Below are 24,776 nucleotides of genomic sequence, written 5' to 3'. Positions count from 1 at the left end.
GACACTGCTGTAAAGTGTCTTCAACTAACCCAAGGCCAGTGGAAGTAAAGTAGTAACAACAAGGGAATAAAACCAGAGTCAAATACTTTGTATTTTACATTTACCTCCTCTCTGGCTTTTCTCTCAGCCTCCTCCTGCTTCTTCCTCTGCTCCTCTTCCTCCAGGATTTTCCGGCGCTCCTCCCGCCTTTTCTTCAGTTCATCCAGCTCTGCTGCTGCCTCCTGCTGCTTCTCCTTCAGCCTCTCAAACTCCTCATTCTCACCTCGGCGACGGCGCTGATCTTCTAGCCACTTTCCAGCCTCAACCTGAGACCCCAGCTTTGCTTCCTCTGCATTTGTGGTCCCTTTCAAGTTGGAGCGGCTGGGAAAGAAATGAAAGAGAAGGTGATGCACCACAGGTTTTCCCCTCCTGGCCAGAGCCACCTGCTGCCACATGCTCAACAGCAACACAACAGCCTGGCACATAAAGATATCGCCTTATAAGACCTTTTGTTCCATGCAAACTATGACAGGCCCAAAACATTTTCATCAGGAGTTGGTAGGCTGGGATACTAAAAGGAGCACCTCTCCCATCCACTGTCAGTGAGGAAGGAGTGTCTCATGCTTGTGTGCACATGAGCTGTGCCACCCTGCCTAAGAACTCAAGACACCTCCGTTTTTAAAAGAATTCAGTAACTCAGCTTGAAATATTTAACATCTCATGTAACTTCAGTAAGAGGTATCATATCTCATCAGCATCTCTATGGTATGCAGTAAACTCTTACAGTTTCACACCTCTGCTCTGCAGTTTGTGTACAAAGGAAACACTTCCAAAAGCTTATTGTGTTTCATACAGAAAACAAAACAATGGAAACCCCTAACTAACCGCTCTCTGTTGATTTTAAGATAAATTTACACAGAAAAAAATCATAGCAAAATTATTATGCAATGTTCTATATAATTAGAGATACACTAATCCTCTGTTTTCAAAGGCAAGTATTTTTTTATAAACCCTCTAGAAAAAAAACAAGCATCTTTGGGGACAGAACAAATTACTTGACTTGGGAAAAACAGAAGGAGATAAGAGAGGGGACAGAACCTTACAGCTTCAACAGTGTTTTGAAAACCTAAAAAGGTTCCTATCTCATCTATAACACCTATCACTTTAACTATCCCAGCCTGTATGAACAGAAAGGTTCATCAGATCTTTTGCTGAGATTTTCCAGGGAAAGTATGACTCTTTATTAAGGAACTGGAAATTATTTATTTATGGCAACTTTCCACCAGAGAAAACAGAAGTTTTCCAACCAAATGTAATATATGAGACAGAAAGAATACCCAAAAAAGCCCCAAACCCCAAAGAATCTGCATAGGTGAAGTGCATACTTTCAACAGAGTCAGATAGCATCACCTAGTTAAACAATTACTACAGCAGTGTTTAGACAAATGTCTGCTCCCTGAGTGCGTTTAATATTACTGCTGACAAGGAGATAGGTACCTAAGAGGTATCAGTGTGCTATTCACAAGAGACAGAAAGGGATTTTTTTAAAAAAAGCTTTCTGCTCTGTTCTTTTGGCATTTAACAAAGCTGGATATTAATGACTTCATTAACGCAACCAGAGCGTTGTAGAGTATAGTATCACAAGACAGTACGAATCAAGCATTCCAACAATAACAATAACTGCTAGAGATGATCAGATTAGAGATGACAATATGAAGAATACCACATAAATTTTCAGTCTGGTGAATCACACCCAATATTACAATATTGCTTTTCAGATAGGCACCTCATCCAGACGGAACTAACCATATAAAAGAGGTTGTAGGACCAGAATTGAACTATCTGTGGTTTCAATATCACAATAGAATCTACTAACAGAATTTTCTGCCCCCATGTGATTTTACCACATTGGATGAAATTTGATTCTAGCATGGCATACATGATTTAGGAATTGTATTGTTAAAAACCATAAGGCAAAGTAGCATAACCAAATTGATGCTATTATGTGAATTCAGCTGCTGTACTTCATCTATGCAAGTTCAACACCAAAGTAGTAGGACCTGGCATTTCTTTTGCAATGTGTTTACATGGTTTTAGAGTGTCTTCTCTATGCAAGAGTGTAACATCGCAAAGTCAGGCTAAAGAAAAAAAAATAAAAATGTCCCAGGGGTCTGTGAATGTATGTACCCTCAGTACACTCTCATATCTGATTTTCTAACCTAAAGTTACAAGTATATAATGTATATTTCCATAATATCACCTTATCACAATTATTTTCTGTTCCAGGCCCTATTCCTAAAAGTGTGTTTGCAATGGAATCACTTAAACCATGAAAGTAGAACCACAAGATCACCCTTTACCATAAACGTCAAGTTAATGTAAGTGATCACAAATAAGGGCTTGCGTCACGTAGTGATGCCTAATTAAAAAAAGGAACTCAAGCTTTCTCAATGACAAATAAATACATAATTACCTAAAGCATTGTGAGGAAACACTGGAAATTTTATTTGAAATTTTATTTAACCCACTCAAAAACAACGTGAGGACCAATATTTGAGGTGTGAAGTATGATTTCGTGTGTCCAGCCTGAAATACCTCTGATTCAGTTTGCAGAGGTAACGAGAACTCAAAATGTTCCACACGCCTCTATAAGGCACTAAGTATTTCTAAGGAACCAGTCCATCTATCCTGCACAGGCCATGAGAAATCCCTAGCTATTTTAAGATGGTCCTGCTTCATTGCAAGGTTGTAATCTCCTATAGCAAACATCCCAGGAACCTCTTCAATTTTTAATTATTTTTGTCTCTTGGCTCTGAAGTCTGTGTTGCCAGCCCACCCAGACCTGCAAGCTTTGGGGACAATTAAGATGCAAAAGGTCACTTCTGATAGACATAATGGTATCCCCAGCAAGGGCAAATACTCAGACCTCAGAACTAAGAGAGCTAAGAACATAACATTTGCCAAGATTTTCTTAATAAATAGCCACTCTGTTTTATATCAGCACAGAAGAAACATTAATCCTCAATGACTTCAGTACAGATAGCCTCAATGAATTTAACAGCTATTCTCAGCTTTCAACTGATAGAAGCCAAAGGTAGAACCTAGTCTTAACATTTTTGTTTGGAGACCTCAATTGCCTATTTTGTTCTCCTTACAAAGAAGCACTTTTAAAGTTTCTAGTTTATTTTATTCTCATGCAGTTTACAGGACTTTCCCTACTGGTTCTGCACAATTCAAAATAGTATCAACAAACTGGCCGTCATTCTTCTTATTTTTCTCCACCTCCCAAACTCCTCTCTTTTCAACAGATTCTGGGAATCTCTGTTCCCTACTGCTGACATTGGGAAATCAATATTGAGATGCTGGGTGGAGAAAGAGTTCCAGCTTTCAGACAAGGAGGAAAAGGAAAGCAATGGCTTGTGGGAGCCAAAAATGTCAGAATAATATGGAAAAAAACCCCATGTTACATCATATTTAGGGCTTTTGTAGTCCTGTATGAGCATAGGGAGGCAGCTGGGAGGGGAGATGGGAACGGTAAGCTAAAAAAAACTCCCTGAGTTTAATGATTTCAATTTTCAGTTGAAAAACACCAACATTTTCATTTTCTGCAACTGCTCATTTTCTTTAAGCTTTCTCTTTCTGCAGATTGTCTTGGGGGAAAATATTTTTCATCATATCTTTTTCTGGTCTTGGTTGCTTGGCCGTATTTCTGGAGCAAGTACAGTTAGGGAGGAGAAATTGTGATGCATAAAATGGAGTTTTATTCTGTATTTCTCTTACTGACTGAAGTAGACACAGGTAAGATTTTTCTTTAGCCTCCACTACCCTATTTTATTCTCAGGTCTTCACCACCGCAGTTAGCCAAGCTACATGCTTCCTAACTAGTATTTGATATGTTCACGTAAAAGCAAGAATAAAGACAGTTCCAAACAAAGCCCATCAGCATGGGGGAAGTTCATTAGAAAATAGGCCAAGAGCTCTAATTCATACCTAATCGCCAATGAACACTACAGCCTCTGCTGACATTGCCAATCCATGTCTTCTACTCAGCTGATAAAAGGCTATTTAACAGGCTTCTTCCCACATTTGGGAAATAGTAGAAGAAAAACAGAAGAAAAAAAAAAGAGTGGAAACTCAAATCTACATGTTGCCACTAAGGCCTGTCTCCCACAGGAAGTAAAGCAAATGAAAACACAACAAAAATATTTTTAGAAAACCATTCTCATGTTATTGATGATGTGACCCAAGTCATGAAGCAGGACAGTTCTGAGCAAGGCCAATTTCCTGCTATTCCATCTCCACCTCTGTCTGTCTTTTGGCCTTAGGTCAGGGTGTCTCCAGGGACTTTTGAACCGCATTTTATTTTGAGAAAGTTTGTTTTTCCCGGAAGAATCATGAAGGGAATGCTGAGATACAACAGCAAATCCCATCTGCCATGCACAGATTTCTCAAAGTGCCTGGAGAGATTAACCTTTTCTCTGGCTGTATCAAAGTAAGAGGAAGAGAGGTTCAGAAGGAAAAAAGATTAGATTTCTAACCTACTCATTCTTGGTTTTCTGCTACAAGGAAGAACTTCTGCTCTGCTTCATGTACCCCCTCCTCTTAGCAGGCAGAATCCTTTTTTAATAAACTTTTCACTAGAAATTTGCCACCTTCATTGAATTTCCCAGTATAACCACAAGGCAAATGTTTCCTTGAAAAGGAAAAAAATAAAAATTGAGCTGTGGCACAGCTTATAAAAAAAGATAAAAGTAGAACACTTTGGCTAGGAGAGGTTTTTGCCTAACTGAAAAACTACTTTTATAAAGAAGTCATTAATTCCAAGGTTTGCCTTGAAATCAAGGGAGAGGCTCTTTCAACAGTTACGAACTGCATTGTGCTCCGTACTGACATGCAGAGTCTGATTAAAAGCAGGTGAGTAACTGGAAATAGGTTAATTAGTAAAGGCTGAGATCTGACAAAAAATTAGAGAACACAAAACCTAGGCTGTTGTCATTATCGACCTCTGTGCAGATATTAGAAATAAATATCCTTTAAGGAAGGAAAGCCCCAGCAGAGCGAAAACAAGCCACTTGTCTCTGGTGAGGGAGCAAGGCTATTTACATCTGCTCTCTGTACTTCATTTTGTTACTGCAACAATGTGGGGGCAGTTCATTAGAAAACAGGCCAAAAGCTTTAACTCATACCTACAACCCAATGAATGCTAGAGCCTCTTCTGAGGTTGCCAACCCAAGTGTTCTACTCAGCCGCTACCAGGCTGTTAAGCAGAGACCCAGAGATGGCCCCCTGCTCTGCTATAACATAAGCAAGCCCAATGCTTACTTGGAACTTACCCAAAAGCATTCTCAGTAGATTTAAGTTTTGAGGCAGTGAGTTCACGTTCTCCGTTCTGTGCCTTTTGTTCAGGAACTCCCCTCTTACGATCCCAGATACTTTTCATCTCATCTTTTGGTGCTTTGACTTTATCCTTGTCATCTTTTACCTGCTCAGTAGATACCACAAATCATAGAACAAAACCAAGAAACAAACAAAACAAAGAATTTAAAAAAAAAAGAAAAAGAAAAAGAAAATAAGTTGCAATGAGACATTCTAAGTAACAGGTGAGGAACACAATTTTCTCGGTATTAATGATTACCTAAGCAAGTGTATTCAAAATGTTAATGTGCTTTATGGCAGAAGTAGTCTGTAAAGCTCTAAACTGTGACCAACCACCACCCTGCTGTCCTGACCTGAATTAAAGATGAAAACATTTCGAATAAAATTATCAGTCTTCTGTGAAGGTTTTTTGCAGCCATAGGATTATGCTCCCACATTGCTTCATTCTGCCACTGCACCCCACCCCTCTTCCTGCAGCATCATACATCTGTTGCCTATTAAGATCTTGGGTTGCAAACTCATTGGGAGTAGGTTTGTTGATACCTTCTTGGTACAAGGTTTAGGGCATTGTCACAGCAGAAATAACACATAACCTTCACCAATCAAGTTTGCTTGACAAAGTTCATATTATTTCCAGTGTCATAGCAGATGGATACTTCAGTATTGTAAGAATAATGGCCAAAACACAAAATTCTCTTTATATCAGAGTAAAACTTGCCCTGACAAAAAGGCACAGTCCTGCCAGGGGCTAGTCATGGATAGTGTTATCAGACATTAATATTTAAACCTATGAAGAAGCAAATGTTCTCTCTGGAAACACTAGCGAAAAAATTCCCTCTATAGCTACAAAGTTTTGTCATAAAATTCTTAATAGTAATCAAGTGTAGTGCACGGACTTCACTCTCCAGTATTGCTTCAGAGTTCTGAGCTTGAAGTATTTATCAATACCCCAGATGGACTGATATCAGCATGCTGAGTCATGGCTAGATGCTGATAAGAGGAGAAGGATATGAACTGATTGAAGTTCTTTATGCTCAAGTAGAATTATTCCCACTCAGTTAGCTAGATTACGAGCCTAAACAAACTGTCAACTGCAGTAGATGAAATATTTATGTCCAAAAATTTTTTTTTCCCCAGCTCTACTGTGTTGGAGGAATATTGTAGCTGGCCAGTAAGAAATATCTTCAGTGAAAAATTCATATGAACACCTTTAGAAAAAAAATACTTTTCTGCCTTGGAAGGCTTTTGCCATCTCCTTTGCTAACTAGAAAGAGAAAGAACTTCTCTAACAGTCCTGTCTGCAACACAACTTCTTTTATGGTGCTCCAAGATGCATCTTGAAATAAAAAATGAATGCACACACCCACATCCAAATCAAGTCATATTTCTATCCTTTCTCATCAAAAAGGAATTTCCAGAGATGTAATATCTTTATCAATAAAGGATGAGTTCAGAGTCTTCAAAGTCAAGATCCTCCTAAGGCATTGAATGAAGCTGCTGAGTAAAGTCCCAAAATCAGCCTGTGACTTCACATGAAGCCAGTTTGGTTGCTCACAGAAACTGATATGACAGACAATGCCAAGGTGGCACACATTACAAGTCAGTACTGGGTCGTTAAACTACTCGAGTAAATTTGCCAGTGATGAGGGATGTTGGACACAACCCACACAGGCATTTGCTCTGTCCTGAGAGCAGGCAGCAGCAATGCAGACTTTCCTCACTCTCTCCTGCCAACGGGCTTTAGCCATGACCTGGCAGAGGTGCCCTGATGGACAAAAGGCAGTTCAGTTTCCATGACTGTGCGTTCTTTGGCCATGATGCTGCAACTGCTAGCAAACAAGACCATTATTACTAGCAGCCTCAAGGAATGGTTTTCTTTCTTCTAGGAGCTGGGCTGAGACAACCAGGGCTATTCACAGAGCCTAATGAATGCCACCAGACTGTAACATCTTCTGGGTGCTCCCAAATCTGGCCAAGATTGTAGCTCATGATCATGTTCACAGCAAAAATCTCTGCTGCCTCTTAGCAATCTCCTAACCCATCAGTCCCAGTCAGGGTGATACCAAAACCGACAATGTTGATTGTTGCAAGATTTCACATGCCAGGATGTCTGTGTTGGGAGTTTGAGAGCACAGGATTTCCTTTGCTGAGATTTTCATCAAGACCTTTCTAAGTCTCATGAAAAAGCCAATACTTCCAGCTGCCTGATGTATTGAAGTCCACTGGGGATGGTCATGTCTCTTACATCTTAATTGAAATCACTGAGAAAACTAATATTAAAACAATACAGTTTAAAAATTAATAGGTTAAGAAATAGCATTTCAGAAACCACTAGGAATTATGGCAATGTGTCTGCATTTAAGAAAACCACTAATACAGCTTGGCCTCTTTTTTCAAAAAGATGATAAAACAAGATATTACAGAAACATTACACAGCTTTTGGGCCCAATACTTCTCCTACTAATTTTAATGCTAAAACAGAGATCCATTAGCACAGAAGCAGAAACCATTACATCCCATTCCAAAGGCAGGTAACAGAAAAAGTACTTTCCCTTGTCTCCGTGCTTCCCTAAATTACAGAGTAATTCAGCTTCTGATAAATTCAGTAAAAAGGACTACACTGACTCCAGTTGGAGTAAACAGGTGGTATTACGTGGAACTGCTGAAAACAGTTCACATGCACTCACAAATCTTGACCGTCAAGTCAAGATGGAACACAACCAAAAGTACGTTTAGCTAATTTCCAGCTTTATCTATTTATATTTTAATATTTCTCTACACTGCTTCTTTCCTGTTAGCGTGTTATGCTAATATTTGAGAGCTGAGATTTCTAAATCTAGAGTCTGAACACCTTCAGACCACAGTGAATCAGTTACTGAGGTTGGAGCCATTTGGCAAATTTAATTCCTTATTTGGGCTTAATTACTTGGTGACTTAAAAGCTGTGGGCATCTGGGTCTAGGGCTTCCATTTAGAGCCAACTACCATACCCAAATACCATGAGAACAGCAACTGTTGCAGCACGTCTAGCCAAACTAGAAGCAGGAAATACCAGGAGTCTCACATCATGAGAAAGCTTGTTCTTACAAACTTTCCAGGCCACTTTTGAGAACCAAAAATTGTGGAGCAGTTCAGAAAAGGAGACACATTTTACTTGCTGATTTGATCAAAACCTGAACTTCGAGGGCCAGATTTTGGTCACATAAAGAAATAACATACGCTTGTGTTGCACAACCATACAAGCAAAATCTGGTTATGTAGATCCACTGTATTCCTTCAGAATCTTGTTCAGGATATACTGCCGTCCTCTTAACTGCATACATGGTTCAGAAATAGGCCTCACTGAACTTTTATGTCTTTGAAGGGAGGGCAGGGAGAAGTGGAGAGGGGAGCCTGATCTTGACTTGGTTTGGAGTCTGAGACTGTCGATTTTTCTTCACAAGCCAAGAAACAACAGTTACGATTTTCAAAACAGAACAAAACACATTGAATGCTCAAGCTTGATACACATGCAAAAGATTTACCTTTCAGTGGGTGGGCATTCAGTGTTGCACTAAAAGTGGGACTTCTTAAACTGTCTCAGCTTGAGCATCCAAAAATGGAAGCACTAAAATCACAAGTCACTTTCAAAGTCTTACTAATTTCCTGGAAAAATCTAACCCTGTGGCTATGGTTTAAAAGCATGATGAGAGCTCCAGTGGGAGTTGACTGGACAACTCCCACATAAACACAAGCAGAACGATTGCATCTAAAGTCCCACCCAGAATCAATATTTGTGGTCAGTTACAGCCTCTTTTTTACATTTACTTGTAATATTCAAAGATTGTGCGCAACAGTGAATATTAAAAGCCGATTCTATCTTATGAAGAACGTTTAATATAATCTATTCCTTACTTTTTGTACAGCTCTTTCTTCTGCTTTCACAGTCAGGTTGATTTAGGGTAGGGTGATTGTTTACTTTTTCTAGTGCACTATTCTAAAGCAACGCCATTAGGTCTCATGCAACTTATCCCCTTTCTAGAGTAACTTATTCTAGTATTGCCAATCTCCCTGTTCATTACAAACCCTTCTTCTAACCATCTTCATCACTTCATTTCCCTTTTCAATTTCACATGCACCTTACTCAAAACATGGTACCTTGGATGACGCAAGCCAGGCAACCAGACATAGAACCTCATAACATGATTTGCCTTCATCACTCTCTGAGGGTGAGCTAAGCACCTACAGCATGTTTCAAATTAATCCAAAAACTAAGGACCCTGGAACAGACCCTCTATAACCCTCAATGCTCCCAAGCAGCTGGGCAGGCAGCAAGCTGCCTGTTACTAGAGCCCTGTGCTGTGGCTCCCTTTAAGCCACATAGACCTGGCTGAACTCAAATAGGTCCAAACGTCCAAGACTCTGACCAGTCTCAACATCTGATTAGGTTGTTTTTTTTCATACAGGGGCTTTTTTGATACTTGCTGCATTGACCCAAAAGCACAGCTACTACACAACATTGAGCATGGCTGTGTCCAGCTGTAACCTGAAGTGTAAATGGTCTCCAAATCTTATTTACTTACCATACAGTAAAACACCATGGCACCAGCTCCTGTGTTTACAGTGGAAATGCAATGCAGTAAATTTTGTAGATTTTATCTTTAAAACAAAAGAAGAATCTTGGGTATGCACAGTTTATACCATAAGGCGTTGCAGTTTGGGGGAAAATCATTAGTTAAGGCAGTCAGGTGGTCAAAGGGCCTAGATTATTATTTTTATTATTACTTTGTAAGAATAGGTCTCAGTCATAGGGAAAAAGGTCATAGTAAAGTGGAAGGAAACCAGAGAAGGATGGATTAGTTGATACAGTTCTGAAAAAAATTATCCCTAGCGTGCAAACCATCCTTGCATTATTGACCAAACTGAGTTTCCTGAAATATTTGTTTTAAGACAAATAGGACTTGGTTCTAAAGCCCCAAAAGAACAAAATACTTAAGCATTTACTTAACTTTAAGCACATAAGTAGCTTTATCCCTATTTATTTCAGCAGGATTACCCACATCCTTGAAGTGAAGCACGTGCTTAAGTACTTTGCTGAACAAGCAACTTTCAGTTACAGGTCTCTTATTTATTTTGTTATCTCAGGTTTCCTTACAACATCCAAATCAATGGTTTGCAAGTTACCTGATCTTTTTTGGAGGTAGTCTGGAGCTTCTCATCTGGTAACTTTTCCTTTTTAGCTTCCATTTTAACCTCTTTTTCTTCTCCCTTTGTTTTTGGGTTTTTAATATTATTTTTAATATGAAAACATTGCATCTGTTTGCACTTTTGTTTCTCCACACTGTGTTGATGTAGCAGTCCAGTGTGCAGCCACATCTCCATCATATGCTGTTGTGCCTACATCTCCGTGTGCAGTTGTGCCCCCTCCACCCTTTCCCAATGCTCCCATTCCCCTTCTGGGCCTCTCCCCCTTGCATGGCATCATGCTCACACCTCCCAGCAGAGTGCCCTCTCCTGTGATTGCATTTAACACATACATTCCTCACACAGTTTACCAGGTGCTCATAATATTTTGTGTCAAGATGTGTCTGCCTCCACCTCATGTGTTACTGCATTAGGCCAGTTTATAGCAGCTCAGAAAAAAGGCAGCAAAAAACATGCAGAGGTCTGAACATGCAGTTTTCTTTGAATTATGGGGTGAAGTCAGGCATGTTGTGCACTGCATTACTGGTAAGCAGAAGTAAAGGAGCTTTAGTTTTTAAAGGAAAGAGCAAGGGAGAGAGCTCAAGTATCAGTCATCTCAATGCAGCAATAGATTTGTGAGGAAATTCCAATTCAATCTTTTTTCTTGCATTACATTTCTCACAAACCACAGGTGTCTTATTTTGGTGCAAAATGTTTACTGTACCTGTTTCCTTAGGAAAGCTGCTTGAGGTTTTTCCTCTTGTACTTTCTTCTCTTTTACCTGTTTATCTTCTATTTTCTTTTCTTCCATCTTTTGTTTTTCCTTTAATTTCTCTGCTTCTAGCTTAGCCTTTTCTTCAGCTGCCCTCTTCTGCTCTTCTGCCTTAGCCCTCTCTCTTTCCTCAGCTGCCCTCTTCTCCTCTTCTGCCTTAGCCCTCTCTCTTTCCTCAGCTGCCCTCTTCTCCTCTTCTGCCTTAGCCCTCTCTCTTTCCTCAGCTTCCCTCTTCTCTTCTGCCTTAGCCCTCTCTCTTTCCTCAGCTGCCCTCCTCTCCTCCTCTGCTTTCTGTTTTTCCTCAGCTGCCTTTTTTTCTTCCTCTGCTTTTAACCTCTCCCTTTCTTCTGCCTCAAGTTTCTCCCTTTCTTCTGCTTTCTTCCTTTCTTCCTCAGCCTCTTCCTCATCCTTAAGCTTCACTTTATCTGCAGCATCAGTTATACTCTGCTCCCCCTCCAGTACAGCATTTGTATCATTCTCTGCTTTCTGTTCCTCTGCATTTATAGTTAGAGTTTTTGTTTCTATGACCTCTTCTTTATCTGTGGATTTTTCTGCTGTCATATCTACCTGATTTTCTTCTACAGGGACCTCCTTTGGTTTCTCATCCTGTAGCTCCTCCTTGTCTTTTTCTTCTTTCTTTTCCTCTTCTTCCCCATCTTGCCTCCAGTTGTTCCTTTGGTATGATTTGGTAATCATTTCTGTTTCCTCAATCTCATAGCGTCCTCGGTGTGTTTCAGCCTTTTCCTCTTTCCCCATGGTCTCATTTTCTTCCACATTGTTTACTTCTCTCCTGCTGGGAAGTGACAAGTTCCCATCTGTGATCGTGGGGTCAAATTCCTTTTGACGTTCCAGGGCTTCCTGTAGACGTTTTTGGCGTCTCTCCTCCCGTCTTGCCAGTCTCTCCAACAATGCAGCTTCATCATCTGTTCCCCCAGTGGTTGTAGTACGCTTCGTTTCCTCTTCTGTCACACTACATAAAAGTGACAATTTTGTGTTTTAAAAAAATATCTTTCTAACAATGTATGTGCTTAACTGTTTCTAGGAAAAAAACTTGCTGTAACATCATTCCATGGTTTAAAAACACAACAGGTTGCATACTTCAAAATCTAGCAAAATAGTTCTGGGGATTAATTTTGGCATTTCTACATGTATAGGAATGTGGTATTTCACAATGTCAGAGCCTGGAAAAGTTCCCTTCCAGGCCAGCTCCAACAGCCACTGAAGTCCCCAGGAGTCTCACTGACCTCAGTAGGCACTGGAATGGTCCCTGGCACTTGGAACAGCTGAAATATGAACAGCCCCGAAAAAATTATCTTCCCTCTCTGCAGCCTGCAGCAGAACACTTGGACAACCTTAGCTTGCATTAAAAGGCCTCCTTCAGCCTGCCATGAGGCATACACGTTTTATGCACAGTCTTCCCACCAGGCAAAGTTTTTGAAGACGCCACACGAGCAAGATACTTTCTGATTTCAGTGGACTTCTCTAGCAACAAGAAGCTACTCCTGTTCAGCAAAAACATCCACAGCCCATAACAGGATAGCCTTGCAGTTAAGGGTGCAGTGACATTGTGATTGTCTGTACAATGACAATAACCTGTTAGAAAACAGAGTGAGCATAGCACTTAATGTAAGACATGCTATTCAACACCTGTAGGCATCAGGACTGGATCTTACTCTCAGTCCCTGGAGGTTTTATGACTCCTTCAAAATTCAGCTGTTTAATTCTCCTATGTGCAGGTTTCTTCCCCGTTTCTAGTGTGTTTTTTGTTGGTTGTTTGGTTGGGGTTTTTTGTTTGGGTTTTTTTGGTTGGTTTTTTTTTGGTGGGGGGTATCCCCTCTTCTATTGTGGAAAAAGATTATAATCTACAATCAGAAATGCTGCTGATTTCCTATCTATATCCATTCTCCTTGTTTTTAATAGAATGCTACTTGTGCTCAGTATCTGTTCCTTTGATATCACAATGTTAATTTCTGCTCTTTTCTACCAGTTGTGTTATGGCTACTGGAAATCTGGATATATTATTTGTGACTATGTGAAACTGAAGAAATGATGGTGCCTCACTCCACAAGCTTTTCTGCTGTTTGTAGCCATATGATCTGGCAGTGCCAGATGAGGGCTGAGGCCTAGGGCTTACACCCAGCACCTTGCAGGCATGTTTCAGCTGCAGCTTGAGGCCTGGGTGCCCACCAGTCCCACGTGCCTTGGTTTCATGACACCATGGCCCCTATAAGCAGGGCAAAAGATGTGGAGGTTTGTAAGGCAAGACCCAGTCATGCCTGAGGGGATCTGACAGCAGGATGCATCAGAGGTATTTCCCTCCATGAGCCCCAGCTGAGCTGCCCCATAGAGAGCCCTGAGGACAACCTGGGAATGGGTCATGAGCATGGCCTCAACTCCAGCTTCAGTGATGCTCCCATCACACTGAGTAGACACAGCCACTGGTGCTCCTCAGTCTTAGGTCCTCTTTAGAGCAAGGATGACAAAACCTGGTGCTTGAAATTTAAGTAGCAAAACAGATCTCTTCAGGATACTTCTCTACTCTGAACAACAATTACTATTGACTTGTCAGTAAACATCAGATGTTTACCTGTTTTGGGCATTAACTTCCGATTTCTCCATTACTTCTCCTGATAGATCTCCTTCTTCCTTTTGCCGCAGCCTCTCCTGTCGAGCCCGTCGTCGACGTTCTCTGGCTGCTTCTTCCTCATCATCATCATTTCTCTGGTAGGACAGCCTGCCAACAGAGCATTAGGGATAGGGAAAAAAAGTACATGGGACACTGTGACTGAAAAATTACAAAAAGCAGCTGACCAGAGCACAGTAAGCATGGCTGCAGTGGCTGCTCCATATGCTGTTTAGAAAATATGCTGTGGTGTTGAGATGCATAGTTTCAAAGCTTGGGTTTGTTTTCTTTTTCAGAAATGAATTTGACAAAATAGCCACAATGAAGGCAGCAACCACACCACACTGTCGATTTGCTCCTTAGAAAATACCAAGACCATAAAAGCCCAGCTCTGTAGCTGAGCAAACATCCTGCTAGACTGCACCATGATCCCACCAGAATGCACACAGCAAGGCAGCATTTGAGTAGACTATCACTCAAGCCCGCATAAATGAAATTGGACTTAGCCAATCACCTCTGCATTAGCCTCCTCTAAATATCACACACCGAAAATGGTGACAGTATTCTAAATCTGAAAGACTGGGAAGCAAGGAGACACAAGTATAACAACCGCTCTCAGTGGCTGGTTCTGAGTGCCAAACACCTGACACCAACAAAATGTCTGTGAGCCCATAGCCCTGCCAGGCCAAATCATATAAGATCACTGCTGTGATGAAAGCCTACAGCTGAGAACCCATTGTGTTCATCTAACCTAACAGATGATTACATTTAGTTTCATCCTACTTGAAAAGGAAAGCAAGATATTACAATCCTAGTAATCCTGTGGCCCATTCAAATCTTTGCTGAGGTGCATTATTACTGCGTGAGATAAAGGGAAAGGCTGGCATTCCTCTTATCTTTTTTGTGCAGGCAAAGTGAAATAGGAAGTTAACATGTGCCAGGCCCAGTCAGGATATTCATTTACTTTGCTTTCAGCAACGGTCTGGTACATAAAGCTGAAGAAGTCACATTTCCTTGCACAGGTATGCATTTCAGCTAGCTGTACAGCCATGCACATAGAGAAAAGAAAAAAGAGTTCTGTACCGAGTAAAAACAAGCACAGTTAAAGTTTGCATTTCAAGGAATATTCTAATATTAAATGCAAGTAAAACATTTTGATTTGGTCATGCATCAGACTCTTTGGGTCCAAGCCTCTACCATCACTTTCTTCTAGTACTACTTTTCTCCTTTGCAGAAAGAAGGGTTAAAGTGTAGGTTCAGGAGAGATTCAATTATCCCAATTTTGCTTTAAAAATTAGAAATGGAAGTTAAAAACCCAAAATGACTGAGCCACTTTCCAGATCTAGAACAGTGTTTTCATCCTCAGTGCACTGAAGGATTTCATTTGCTACTTTCATGCTCGGCTTCAAGAGCTTGCAACCTTTTCTTTGTAGAAACAGCTCCTCTCAAAGAGGGTGAAAACCATGAGCAGCATGGCCATGAAGGATCACAGTAGGGGGAAGAGGAAGAAAGGAGATTAGTTAAAAGCACTAGAGGTGACACAGGGAAGGCAAGAAAAAGCATGTCCTGTCATTTGTAAGCAATTTAATGGGGGGTCAACATATCATTTAGGTCTAGAACAGAAAGCATAGGAAATACAATAATAAACCAATGGGGTCTCTAATTTGCAGAAGACAGAGGCTGTCTGGAATGAACTGCATTAGCAAACTGACTACAGAAAGCCCACTCAGTAAGATGTTCTGGCTGCAAGAAGCCTATGATCTTTTCAGCTCTGAACTCCAAATGTAAGGGCATAGGAGAGGGCACGCTGCTGGCAGCTGGATAATGGCCACGACTGAGCTGATTCCCAGTGCCTATGGCTCAGGATTTGTCTTTGCAGTGACACCACATGAGGATGAAGTAGTTTATCCTGCTCTCTCTACCCACACAGAACACTCCTACACAGCAAGGAGAGCAAGTGCTTTTAAAAGCCTCTTTAAAATGCCTTTATTTAAAACCATCAATTTCTCAGAAAACTAGAAAAAAGAAAGAAATACCCTAAGCAAAAACCTCCCATTTAATGGTACCCATTAAATAAGGCAAATGATGACAGATATGTATTTCCTGTCCTTGCACACTTATTATATAGATCATATGTTAAGAAAGCTGACAATCTCTCTCAATATCCTTTAAAGTGTATCCACTGCCTCACTGCATATCACAGTGGTTTCCTACAGCAAGCAAGTACACCAGGTATGGGTTCCACCCGTAAGGATCACCTTAGGTATTCAATTCTATGCCACCAGCATGGATGCACGAAACATCCCCAGCAGTCTAGAAATAGTCATACCACCAACTAATAGATGCATTTTATAGATCTGTATCATATTTTCTCTACTATTACGTTAACACTACTTCCGAGATTGTACTTCTACAGGCTGCTTTGTCTTGCCTTGGAAATACAAGCTTTGCTAGAGTGGACCTGACTAAGCTGCCACAGACTGACAGCAGAGCAGGCTGAAAATGCAAGTTCAGGTTGGCTACGTTAATGAATAGGCTAATGACCAGGCTGTGAGCAAACTGACAGCAGGATCATTTATGAAATGATTCAGCACAGTCACCCTAACTGCCACTGACTTTCCATGAGAAATTCAGTCACAAGAAAGATGGTGCAAGTTAGACAAATGCCATTTCTGCCCATGAAAAATACACTCTTCTGACTACAGTGTTCATCTCACCATTCTCTCAATCCTTATGCACTGGGTTCATTCAGCCTGCCTTGGCTGGTACATCACTCTCTTTCCCTTAGTTATCTAAGCAGCCTCTTCCCCCTCTGCTGCCTAGGGTGTCAAACTAATTTCACAAAGAAAGTAAACCACAGGCAAACACATGAATTCAGGCACCCTCCCTACCGGGAGTGGGAAGACTAACTCTCACTCTCCCACTGTTACAGCTCTCTCTAGCCACCCATTACAAGCAAAATCAATCTGGGAGCTCTTCCACTTGCCTGCATTTTTCAGAATTCTTTGGACTAAGAGTAAACAAATAATAAAAAGTATGACCAAGATTTCAGCTCTGTATATCAGACAGATGGAAATCTGATTATCCATGCTGGCCTGTTTTGTTTCTCCACCCTTGGAGAACAGCCTTGCTGCCCAGCATGCACCACACACACACCACAAATACATTAAACTAACCCTATATCAATTTGTCACCTTCCACATAACTGTTCAAAGTCTTTGCAGGCAAATGTCTCTCTACAGTTAGTTGTTCCAGCTATCTCAGGCAATAAGAGCACGGCACAGTGTGATCTCAAAGAGGTAAGCCAAGCCTTCTGATAGGCAACACCATTTATTAAATATTCAGATTAAAAGATGGTGACTTGGAAACTGTCCTATACCTTGTCACCAAAGATAACATGCTCTCAGTCTAAATGCCAAATAATAGGAAAAAAAAAAAAACCAAAACCACAAAAATAACAGAGTGCTGGCAGCTTCTCCTCTTCTCTATGTTTCTGACATGAGAAAAATCAGTGTTATTGGCCTAGTAAAGCATTAGTGCTGAGTCTATCATACTTCCCACACAGCACAACTCAAGTGCAGGAGACTGAGCATCTCATCTATGTGAGAGGACATTTCCCACCACATTAGGTAGGGATAACAAGTAACAACAGACGTTCTGCCCTGTTGAGTGGGTAGGACAGATTCTTATCTCCAGGACCAAAATCCCAAACCTGCTGAAGTCAGCAACAAATCTCCTGATTATTTGAACAAGCCTAAAACATTACCCTCAGACTGCGTTGGGTGACTCTACAGCCTAGAGTGGAAGATTAACTCTGCTGGATTGGGAATATAGGTGATGGGGCCATCTGCCTCAGAACTTCTTCAATTCGGCACCCACTCGATTTTATGTCGAGCACTGAATTTAAATAAAGTTATAATCCAGTAAGGAACTTGGTTATAGCTAGGATGATTGTGGGGCTGGAACCATTTCATACAATCCAGCTTCAGCTGGTTTCCAGTTGAAACCACAAATCAGTTCAAACATTATCTAAGGCACTTTGGTTTTAGCATTTCTTGCCCAGTACTACAACATTATTATTATTGTCTGAATTATGACAGCACTGAAATTTCCTGATCAGGCTCAGGGGATTGCTACAGTAGGCATTTTGTAAAGATAGGAGATCTCTAAACAGTGTGTATTCTGATTAAAGAGAAATGTAATCATTTGTAGTACTACCTGCTCTCAGTGAGTTGTAAGCTAAACCTGATGAATCTTATTTCTTTTTCATTTTTCACAGGAGCGGAAAAAAGCATATGTCCAATTTAAGCCGGATCACTTAAATTAAACTTTTGCTTAAAAAAACCTCCATTGTAGAGGAGGCAGGAAGAAAGAAGAGCTATGGATCTGAGCTTTGACTCCACATGAAGGGTGCCAAAAATATGTGAAAAATTTCTGAACAGAACAAAAGCCTTTAAGACTAGATTTTTCAGTTAAACAGGCAGCCCAAATCTCCCTCTTATTTCCCCCACGATTCAGTAAAATGCCATTCTGTCTTCCCTTTCTCTTGCCTGCAAAAACACCTTGCATTCATAGCACTTCCCTCCCAACACATACCTCAATTAGACACAACTGTACCTATTCAGCAAGCTCTTTCCCCCACAACTTCGTTATCTAGAAGCCTTTACATCTATTACAGATTGATTTTCGCTGTGGTCCACCCCAAGAAATGAGATCATTCATTCCGTATCAAACTGCTGCACCTTCACTTCTAAGGCCCTTCCCCTTCATTACCTAACACCACAGCAGTTGAAGCGACATATGTTGCCTCATATGTCTCCATATCGATGGCAGACGGAGGATGTCAGTAAAATATCCTTGATGACAAATTTCACTGCCAGACTCAATCTATAGAAGCTGCATTTACTGGCCTTCTGCACTCTTAGAAAGCCTTTCTATTTACCCAGGCTCTTCCCGAAATGATGGGTGGGGTGAGGATGGACTCCATTATTATACCCACTGGGGAGTGCCGTTTGTGTCACTCTTGATATTTGGTACCATTTTATTTTTGCATATGTTTTTAATTTTTTCATTGTTCATTTATTTTGTATTATGATAGGCACTCTTCAAAATGTGGGTATAAACAACGGATCAATCTTCACCTCAAAAAAACATAACAAATGTACATGTTTCCAGAGGATTATGCCTCTGTCAAGCTTGCGTGTCAAATGTCAGCTGTATTTCGTTCAAGTCGTATCTAAAAATGTGGTAAATGGTGGGGGGCACTTGTGGGGAAAACTGTTTCTTTTAATCATTCCTCCATAATTCAATGACAGCTGCCAGCATGCTGCTCCGACCTGCTCAAGAAAATTCATTTTTACAAGGGAATGAGCAGAATTTCAGTCCAAAATGCTCATGTTTCAAAAAGATGTAGTGAGTGAAAACAGGGGATTATGCTGGAGACATGCAGACATGCCACCACAGTTCTCAGTCCAATGTTGTGCATGAATGCTGTTATTAACACCCATATTTTTCACATACTTCTCAATTTGACATGCACCATTTTTTTCACATTGAATGTAGGAGAGACAAGTGGATAAAATTAACAAATGGCTGGAAATTAAACCTAGACAAATTAAAACTGGAAATTAAGCACATGTTTTTAACAGTGAGGGTGAAATGATGCAACATCCATCTCTTGCATCTCCACATTAAGAAGGATGCCTTTCTGGAAGTTATACCACAGTTAAATACCAATTATTGGGCTCATTATAGACACAACTTGGTGAAATTTCGTTGTCTCTTAGGTATGAAAAGTCAGACTAGATTATACAGTGGCACCTGCTGGACTTAGATACTACAGTGTTCCATTTACAAAAGGTACATGCCTTCTCATTCTGCTCATAATTTATTTCTGACTCACAAATACCTTTACTCTTTTCACCCACACATTCTCTGGAGCTACGCTCCTGAGCAGGCAAATTACCCAGATATCCATATAGTTCTCTGGGAAAAATGAAGAGACTGACACACCTTTCGATGTATTCCCTTCTCATTAACATCATTTTCATACTGTGTGTTTCTAATATCCTTTCTTATATTTCATAGCTCCAAAGAGTTCAAGGATCATTATTTTTCTGCTGCATAACCACTTATTCAGTGGGTTAGCAGAAGAATGTTCTTTTTTTCAGATCGGGCATCCTTAATTTCCTGCCATACCTTTAGAAGACTTTCTCCTACTTTAAACCTCGATCTAAAATACCTAAAAGACAAAACAATATGCATTTTAACAATTATTTTTTTTCAGTTAGGGAAAATAATTAGATTATTATATTTGTTAAGGATCTGGCTGTGAGATTGTTATTTTGTTTGCATGACAAAACAGTTAAGTATGGGAAAGAAAAGATCTTCTGAGAGGTCTGGCTTCTGTACATTCTTCTCTAGGGTTTCTTTCCTTTTGATGTTTTTGACATTTAGGTTTTTTCACAGGTAAGAAAAGAGAACGTACACATCCCTTTAACAGTTTGATTCTAAAAAAATAATGTACAAGTAATCCACATTGAAGAATGAAGTATAAAAAGTGATATGCAAGCCAAGGGAAAATGACTCCACACTGACAACAAAAGTATTTGGTGACTACTAAGTAATTCATGCCAAAAGTAGCCAGCGATTTTATTTCATTGCTGAACATGGCACTGAAGCCTCTAGGACAGATTCTGGCTTCCCAGATTACTAGTTTCTGTTGAAAATATATGTTTCAGTTGCATAGACGCCCAGGATTTCCAATGCCTTGTCTCATTTCTTGCAGTTTTCTGCTCATAACAACACTGTTGCTCTGGGTTTAGATTCAAGCCCTAAAATCTGGGCCTCATCGTTAGAGCCAGTCTGTAACATCACTGCATCATTCTGCACAAAGGCAGAATGACTCATGTGTGCGCCTATTTTTTTTCTTTCCTCATGGCTGAAAACTGATGATCTGTTTCATAATATGAAATGCAAGCAGATTCTCCAACCACATTCAAATACCTCTGGTAAGTCGCCTCTGTGTACCTCAGCATAAATTGCATGCAGGGCCACTAACATGAAGGGTAAAAACCTTCAGCTACTGAAACAATGTCAAATTTGCCTCTGAAATATATTATATTTAGATAAAAGCACTCGTTGGAAATGTCCCAGGGAAAAGCATGTAATTCTCTCAATATGTGAAGTCTGCAATGCTCTACTTCATCCACAATAGACTGACATTGACCTGTCAGTGAGTAGTGCAGTATAGTTAACCTGTTTTAATTTAGGAGTTTCACATGAAAAAAAGAAAAAGTAACTGGGCAGAAAACAATAATTGGCCAAGTGCCTTCTAGCTGATAACTATCACTTTTTTACTGCTTTCCTTGAAGCTTAGTGGAATTCACCCAGAAATCTGGTGAAACCCTGGCAGATGAAAAACATGCAAAAAAGTGTACAAAACAAGCCTAATTTTTCAAACTTTAAAAGTGGGAGCAAAACCCAATCGCTGTACGTACCACTGTGGTTGATGTGGTGTTTGTTGACTCCGTAACAAATTGCTTTCTGCTTGCTGCACCACCTCCAGTTTCTCGTGCTTTATTGCATATAAAAACCAAAATAATTTATGCCACAGCCTTACCCAGTAATATTTCAGGCATATGACTTGAGAATAATGGGCATTTTGCCTAGCTGAGGCATAAGTAAGGACTTAAAGGTTTTGCCCCAGAATATATAATCCACAATTGCTACAAAGCCAAATCAGAAATTTTCTTTCTTGTGGTTTTGGGCACTTGTATTCAGTATGGCTTTCGAGGCACTTATATAACTCAGATTGCTAGCTTACTGAATGTATACAAAGTTAAGATCTAACTCCTCCTTTTTTATATTTCATTGCAAATAAAACTCCAACTGGCATGACTGAGACATTTACTCAAGACAAAAGGAATTAAAAATGAAGACATACACGAGCATTTGTATCTTAAAAAAGCTCTTCTGCATATCGAGAATTGTGGTTTTCCTAGAAATATGCAAAAGATTTGAGGAATGAAACGCGTATTTTTTTACAGGCACCTTTAGACAAACTGATGTCTCCAATGTGTCACGCTCAAGCCACAAAGTTCTGTATTTCCTCCAAACATCTTTTAAACTCGTGCAAAATTCATGTCGTCAGCTACAATATCTATCAGAGGTCTTTAAATGAAGGCAAGGGAGGGAAGGCAGGCATGAGGAGGACTTGGGTTAATGGGCCATTTTCTCATCCTTCATAGTCATGTCATTAAACTAGGACACTGAGGTAGGTATAGGCAGGGATAGACACCCCATCAGACAGCCTGTGGGGAACCTGGAGCAAAAGCACACAAGGAACTGTGCAGCCTTATGGGAAGGAACATGAACAAGAGTACAGCACTGTTTTTCATGGCCCGAGACCAATTTTTCTATATATATTATATGCATACATATATAATTTTTTTTTTCTCAGCAGTGAATATGAGAAACAGTTCTTCTTTCTATTTAAAAATAAAAAACTCGCATCACATGCAATACATTTTTTCCACCAGAGGCTGGAGTGGAAAGTGTGTTGTCATTAAGAAGTGAAGCTTTTTCTTTTCTTCAAGCACAACAGTTATAATCCATTTCAAGAGGATTCCCAAATTTACTGTTGCTCCCTTTCCCTATACCTATAGCAATGGTCTGGTTTTGCCAAGATTTCTGATGTAACCACCTCCCTTTAAATGCAACAGAGTGCTATTATTGAACAAAGTTGTATCTCGTCCAGCTGGGACTCCCAAAGTGCAACTCAAAGTTGTGGATTAAGCAGAACAGGGTCTGTCTTAGTTCTGTACCTGGAGGATATACTTTGAGAGAGGTAAACTAATTAATAAAGAGGGGTAAAATACAATAGATTCAGCTTACTTGTTAGACGGATATAAGTACCTTCCAGCTGAATTGCACTTTTGGGTTTCTTATCCTTGGGATTAGGGTACAATAGCAGCTTCAACATTTTTTTACATCAGGCTTTTTACAGCATCCCAGTGTTTTTTCCTAATGGTTCAATTCTGAGGGCAGCAATGGCAAAAAGCAGCCCTTCCAGACAAGCATTGCTACTGTAAGCACCACCTCAGCTAGGTGAGCCAAAACCAGATTTACAGAACATGGTGCTTGGGGTAGAGACTGCCTCCACCCTAGTGTAGCTACAGCAGCGACAGAAACAAGGGATATTTTAGCAAGCTCTCATTATAGAGACAAAGGCAAGGAAACTGGATGGAAGGAGAATCAGCTTTCACTTTTTGCTCAGTGTCCAGTTTAGCCTTGTAACTGCAGCAGGTAATGTTTTCTGAAGAAAAAAAGTTTAATTTTTTTCTTTATAAATCATTATTTATAGTGTTATTTTCTTATTCCAAAACAGTATGCTGCATCCTCCTAAATTAGCAAACAGGAACAAAGCTACAATTTCAGGAAAGCACAAACTGAATTATTCTAAGTTATGTATGCATCGCTGTTCTGGATACCCAGCCTTCAATTTCCTCTCCTCTCCTTTCACCCCGGTTACCTGCTTTGAAGGCTTGTTTAACACATCACATTAGGAAATAACAAAGGCACACTTGTATTTCATTCCCTCCACAAAGATTAACAGGATTGCTGCATTGTAAGAGCACTGTATTTTAATAGGAAGTGTAGGACCATGAGGATTGGTCTCATACACAGGAAGCTGCTTTATTTTCAACCTGTACTTGCTCCACCAAATATCATATGGGGACAAACACTAAAAAATTTAACTCAGAATCACTGGACTCATTAACATCCAAACCAATCTCGGTCACACGCTCTAATCCTCTATCACCATAACCAATCTACTCACAGTCAATTTCCAGCATATACCTATTCACCATCCACCCTGCCAAAACAAGATATGAAATTTACATGAAACAAAGCCTTGGTTTTTGAAGATGACAAATCTCTATGAGCAGAGTTCCCTTCTGCACTCATGCTTTTTCCTCACTTGCCTGCCAGGTTTTGCAGGGTGTAATGAGGAACCAGGGCCCAGGAGCCTATAGTGGATGAATCCTGAAGGCAAGAAAGTTCAAGGCATCACATCGACTGATATAAGGGACAGCACCCGCCAATAGTGCTGGATCCATCTATCACTGCAATGCAGCTGCGCCTAGGATGGATCAGCATATAGGCTACAGCTATTGTTATTTCCTAACTATATATAGCTATTCCATAACCAAAACATCAGTCTCTGATTTAGGACTGACACTGAAATTGATTATGGATTTATACAAGACTGGGACAGAGAACCAGCGGGGCAGGAAGGGGGAATGTGGAAGCGGGGATCAAACAGGGACCAGGGCTGTTGGAAGGAGCCTAGAACAAGATGTCTCCCTGAGCTGGGGAGGGGGAGAGGGGAGAGGAGAGACAGACAGAGCAATGGATGAGGAGCCTCCGTCCCTGCAGGGCATGAGATAGGGAATGGAGAAAGGTTGATGGAGAAATATTCAGAGGACTGGGAAGAGGGAAAGAAATCAGCTGGGAAGTAGGAAGGACAGCAAAAACACCAGGACTGGGGAAGTGGCTCTGCCGTCAACATGCAGCCAGATTCATATGGCTGTCCAGGGCCTGGAAAGCCAAGGCCCTCCCTGACTGAGAGAAAGGAAACTGTAAGATAACCAGTTGTGATTACTCAGACCACACATCACTCAGTAGTAACTCCTTTGGCCTTGCCTGAAACGTTATGTGACCTGAAATAGCCTAACAGTCAGAACCCACTATTTGTATTGCTCGATTCATCAGAAGTATGGGTGTTAGCGTTAGGCTGGGCTCTGTGAAGCATCAGAACTCCTCTGTATTTCCCAGGGGATTAGAGATTGTAACTAAATGA

At 40.5% G+C, this 24,776-nt stretch overlaps 1 protein-coding gene across 11 annotated transcripts in view; it reads right to left on the bottom strand.

Annotated features, from left to right (window-relative positions):
• CALD1 (caldesmon 1) overlaps window positions 1-24,776 on the bottom strand; it is a 201,756-nt gene that overhangs the window by 21,617 nt on the left and 155,363 nt on the right. For 9 of the 11 annotated variants that reach the window (XR_008821983.1, XM_056339551.1, XM_056339557.1 and 6 more), the window contains 5 exons: window positions 13,877-14,023; window positions 11,242-12,259; window positions 10,518-10,601; window positions 5,313-5,461; window positions 105-360 (listed from right to left, as the gene is read on the bottom strand). Coding sequence is in view for 10 of the 11 variants with exons in the window: in XM_056339551.1 (XP_056195526.1) it covers window positions 105-360; window positions 5,313-5,461; window positions 10,518-10,601; window positions 11,242-12,259; window positions 13,877-14,023 (1,654 nt within the window). In the remaining variant the exon portion in view is untranslated. The remainder of the gene's footprint in view (window positions 1-104; window positions 361-5,312; window positions 5,462-10,517; window positions 10,602-11,241; window positions 12,260-13,876; window positions 14,024-24,776) is intronic. The other 2 variants (XM_056339559.1, XM_056339560.1) reach the window with 1 other exon arrangement.

Source organism: Falco biarmicus, chromosome 5 (assembly GCF_023638135.1).
Source record: "Falco biarmicus isolate bFalBia1 chromosome 5, bFalBia1.pri, whole genome shotgun sequence".
NCBI classification, from domain to species: domain Eukaryota; kingdom Metazoa; phylum Chordata; class Aves; order Falconiformes; family Falconidae; genus Falco; species Falco biarmicus.
The sequence above is the reverse complement of the archived record's forward strand: the minus strand, read 5'-3'. Positions and strand labels throughout refer to the sequence as shown.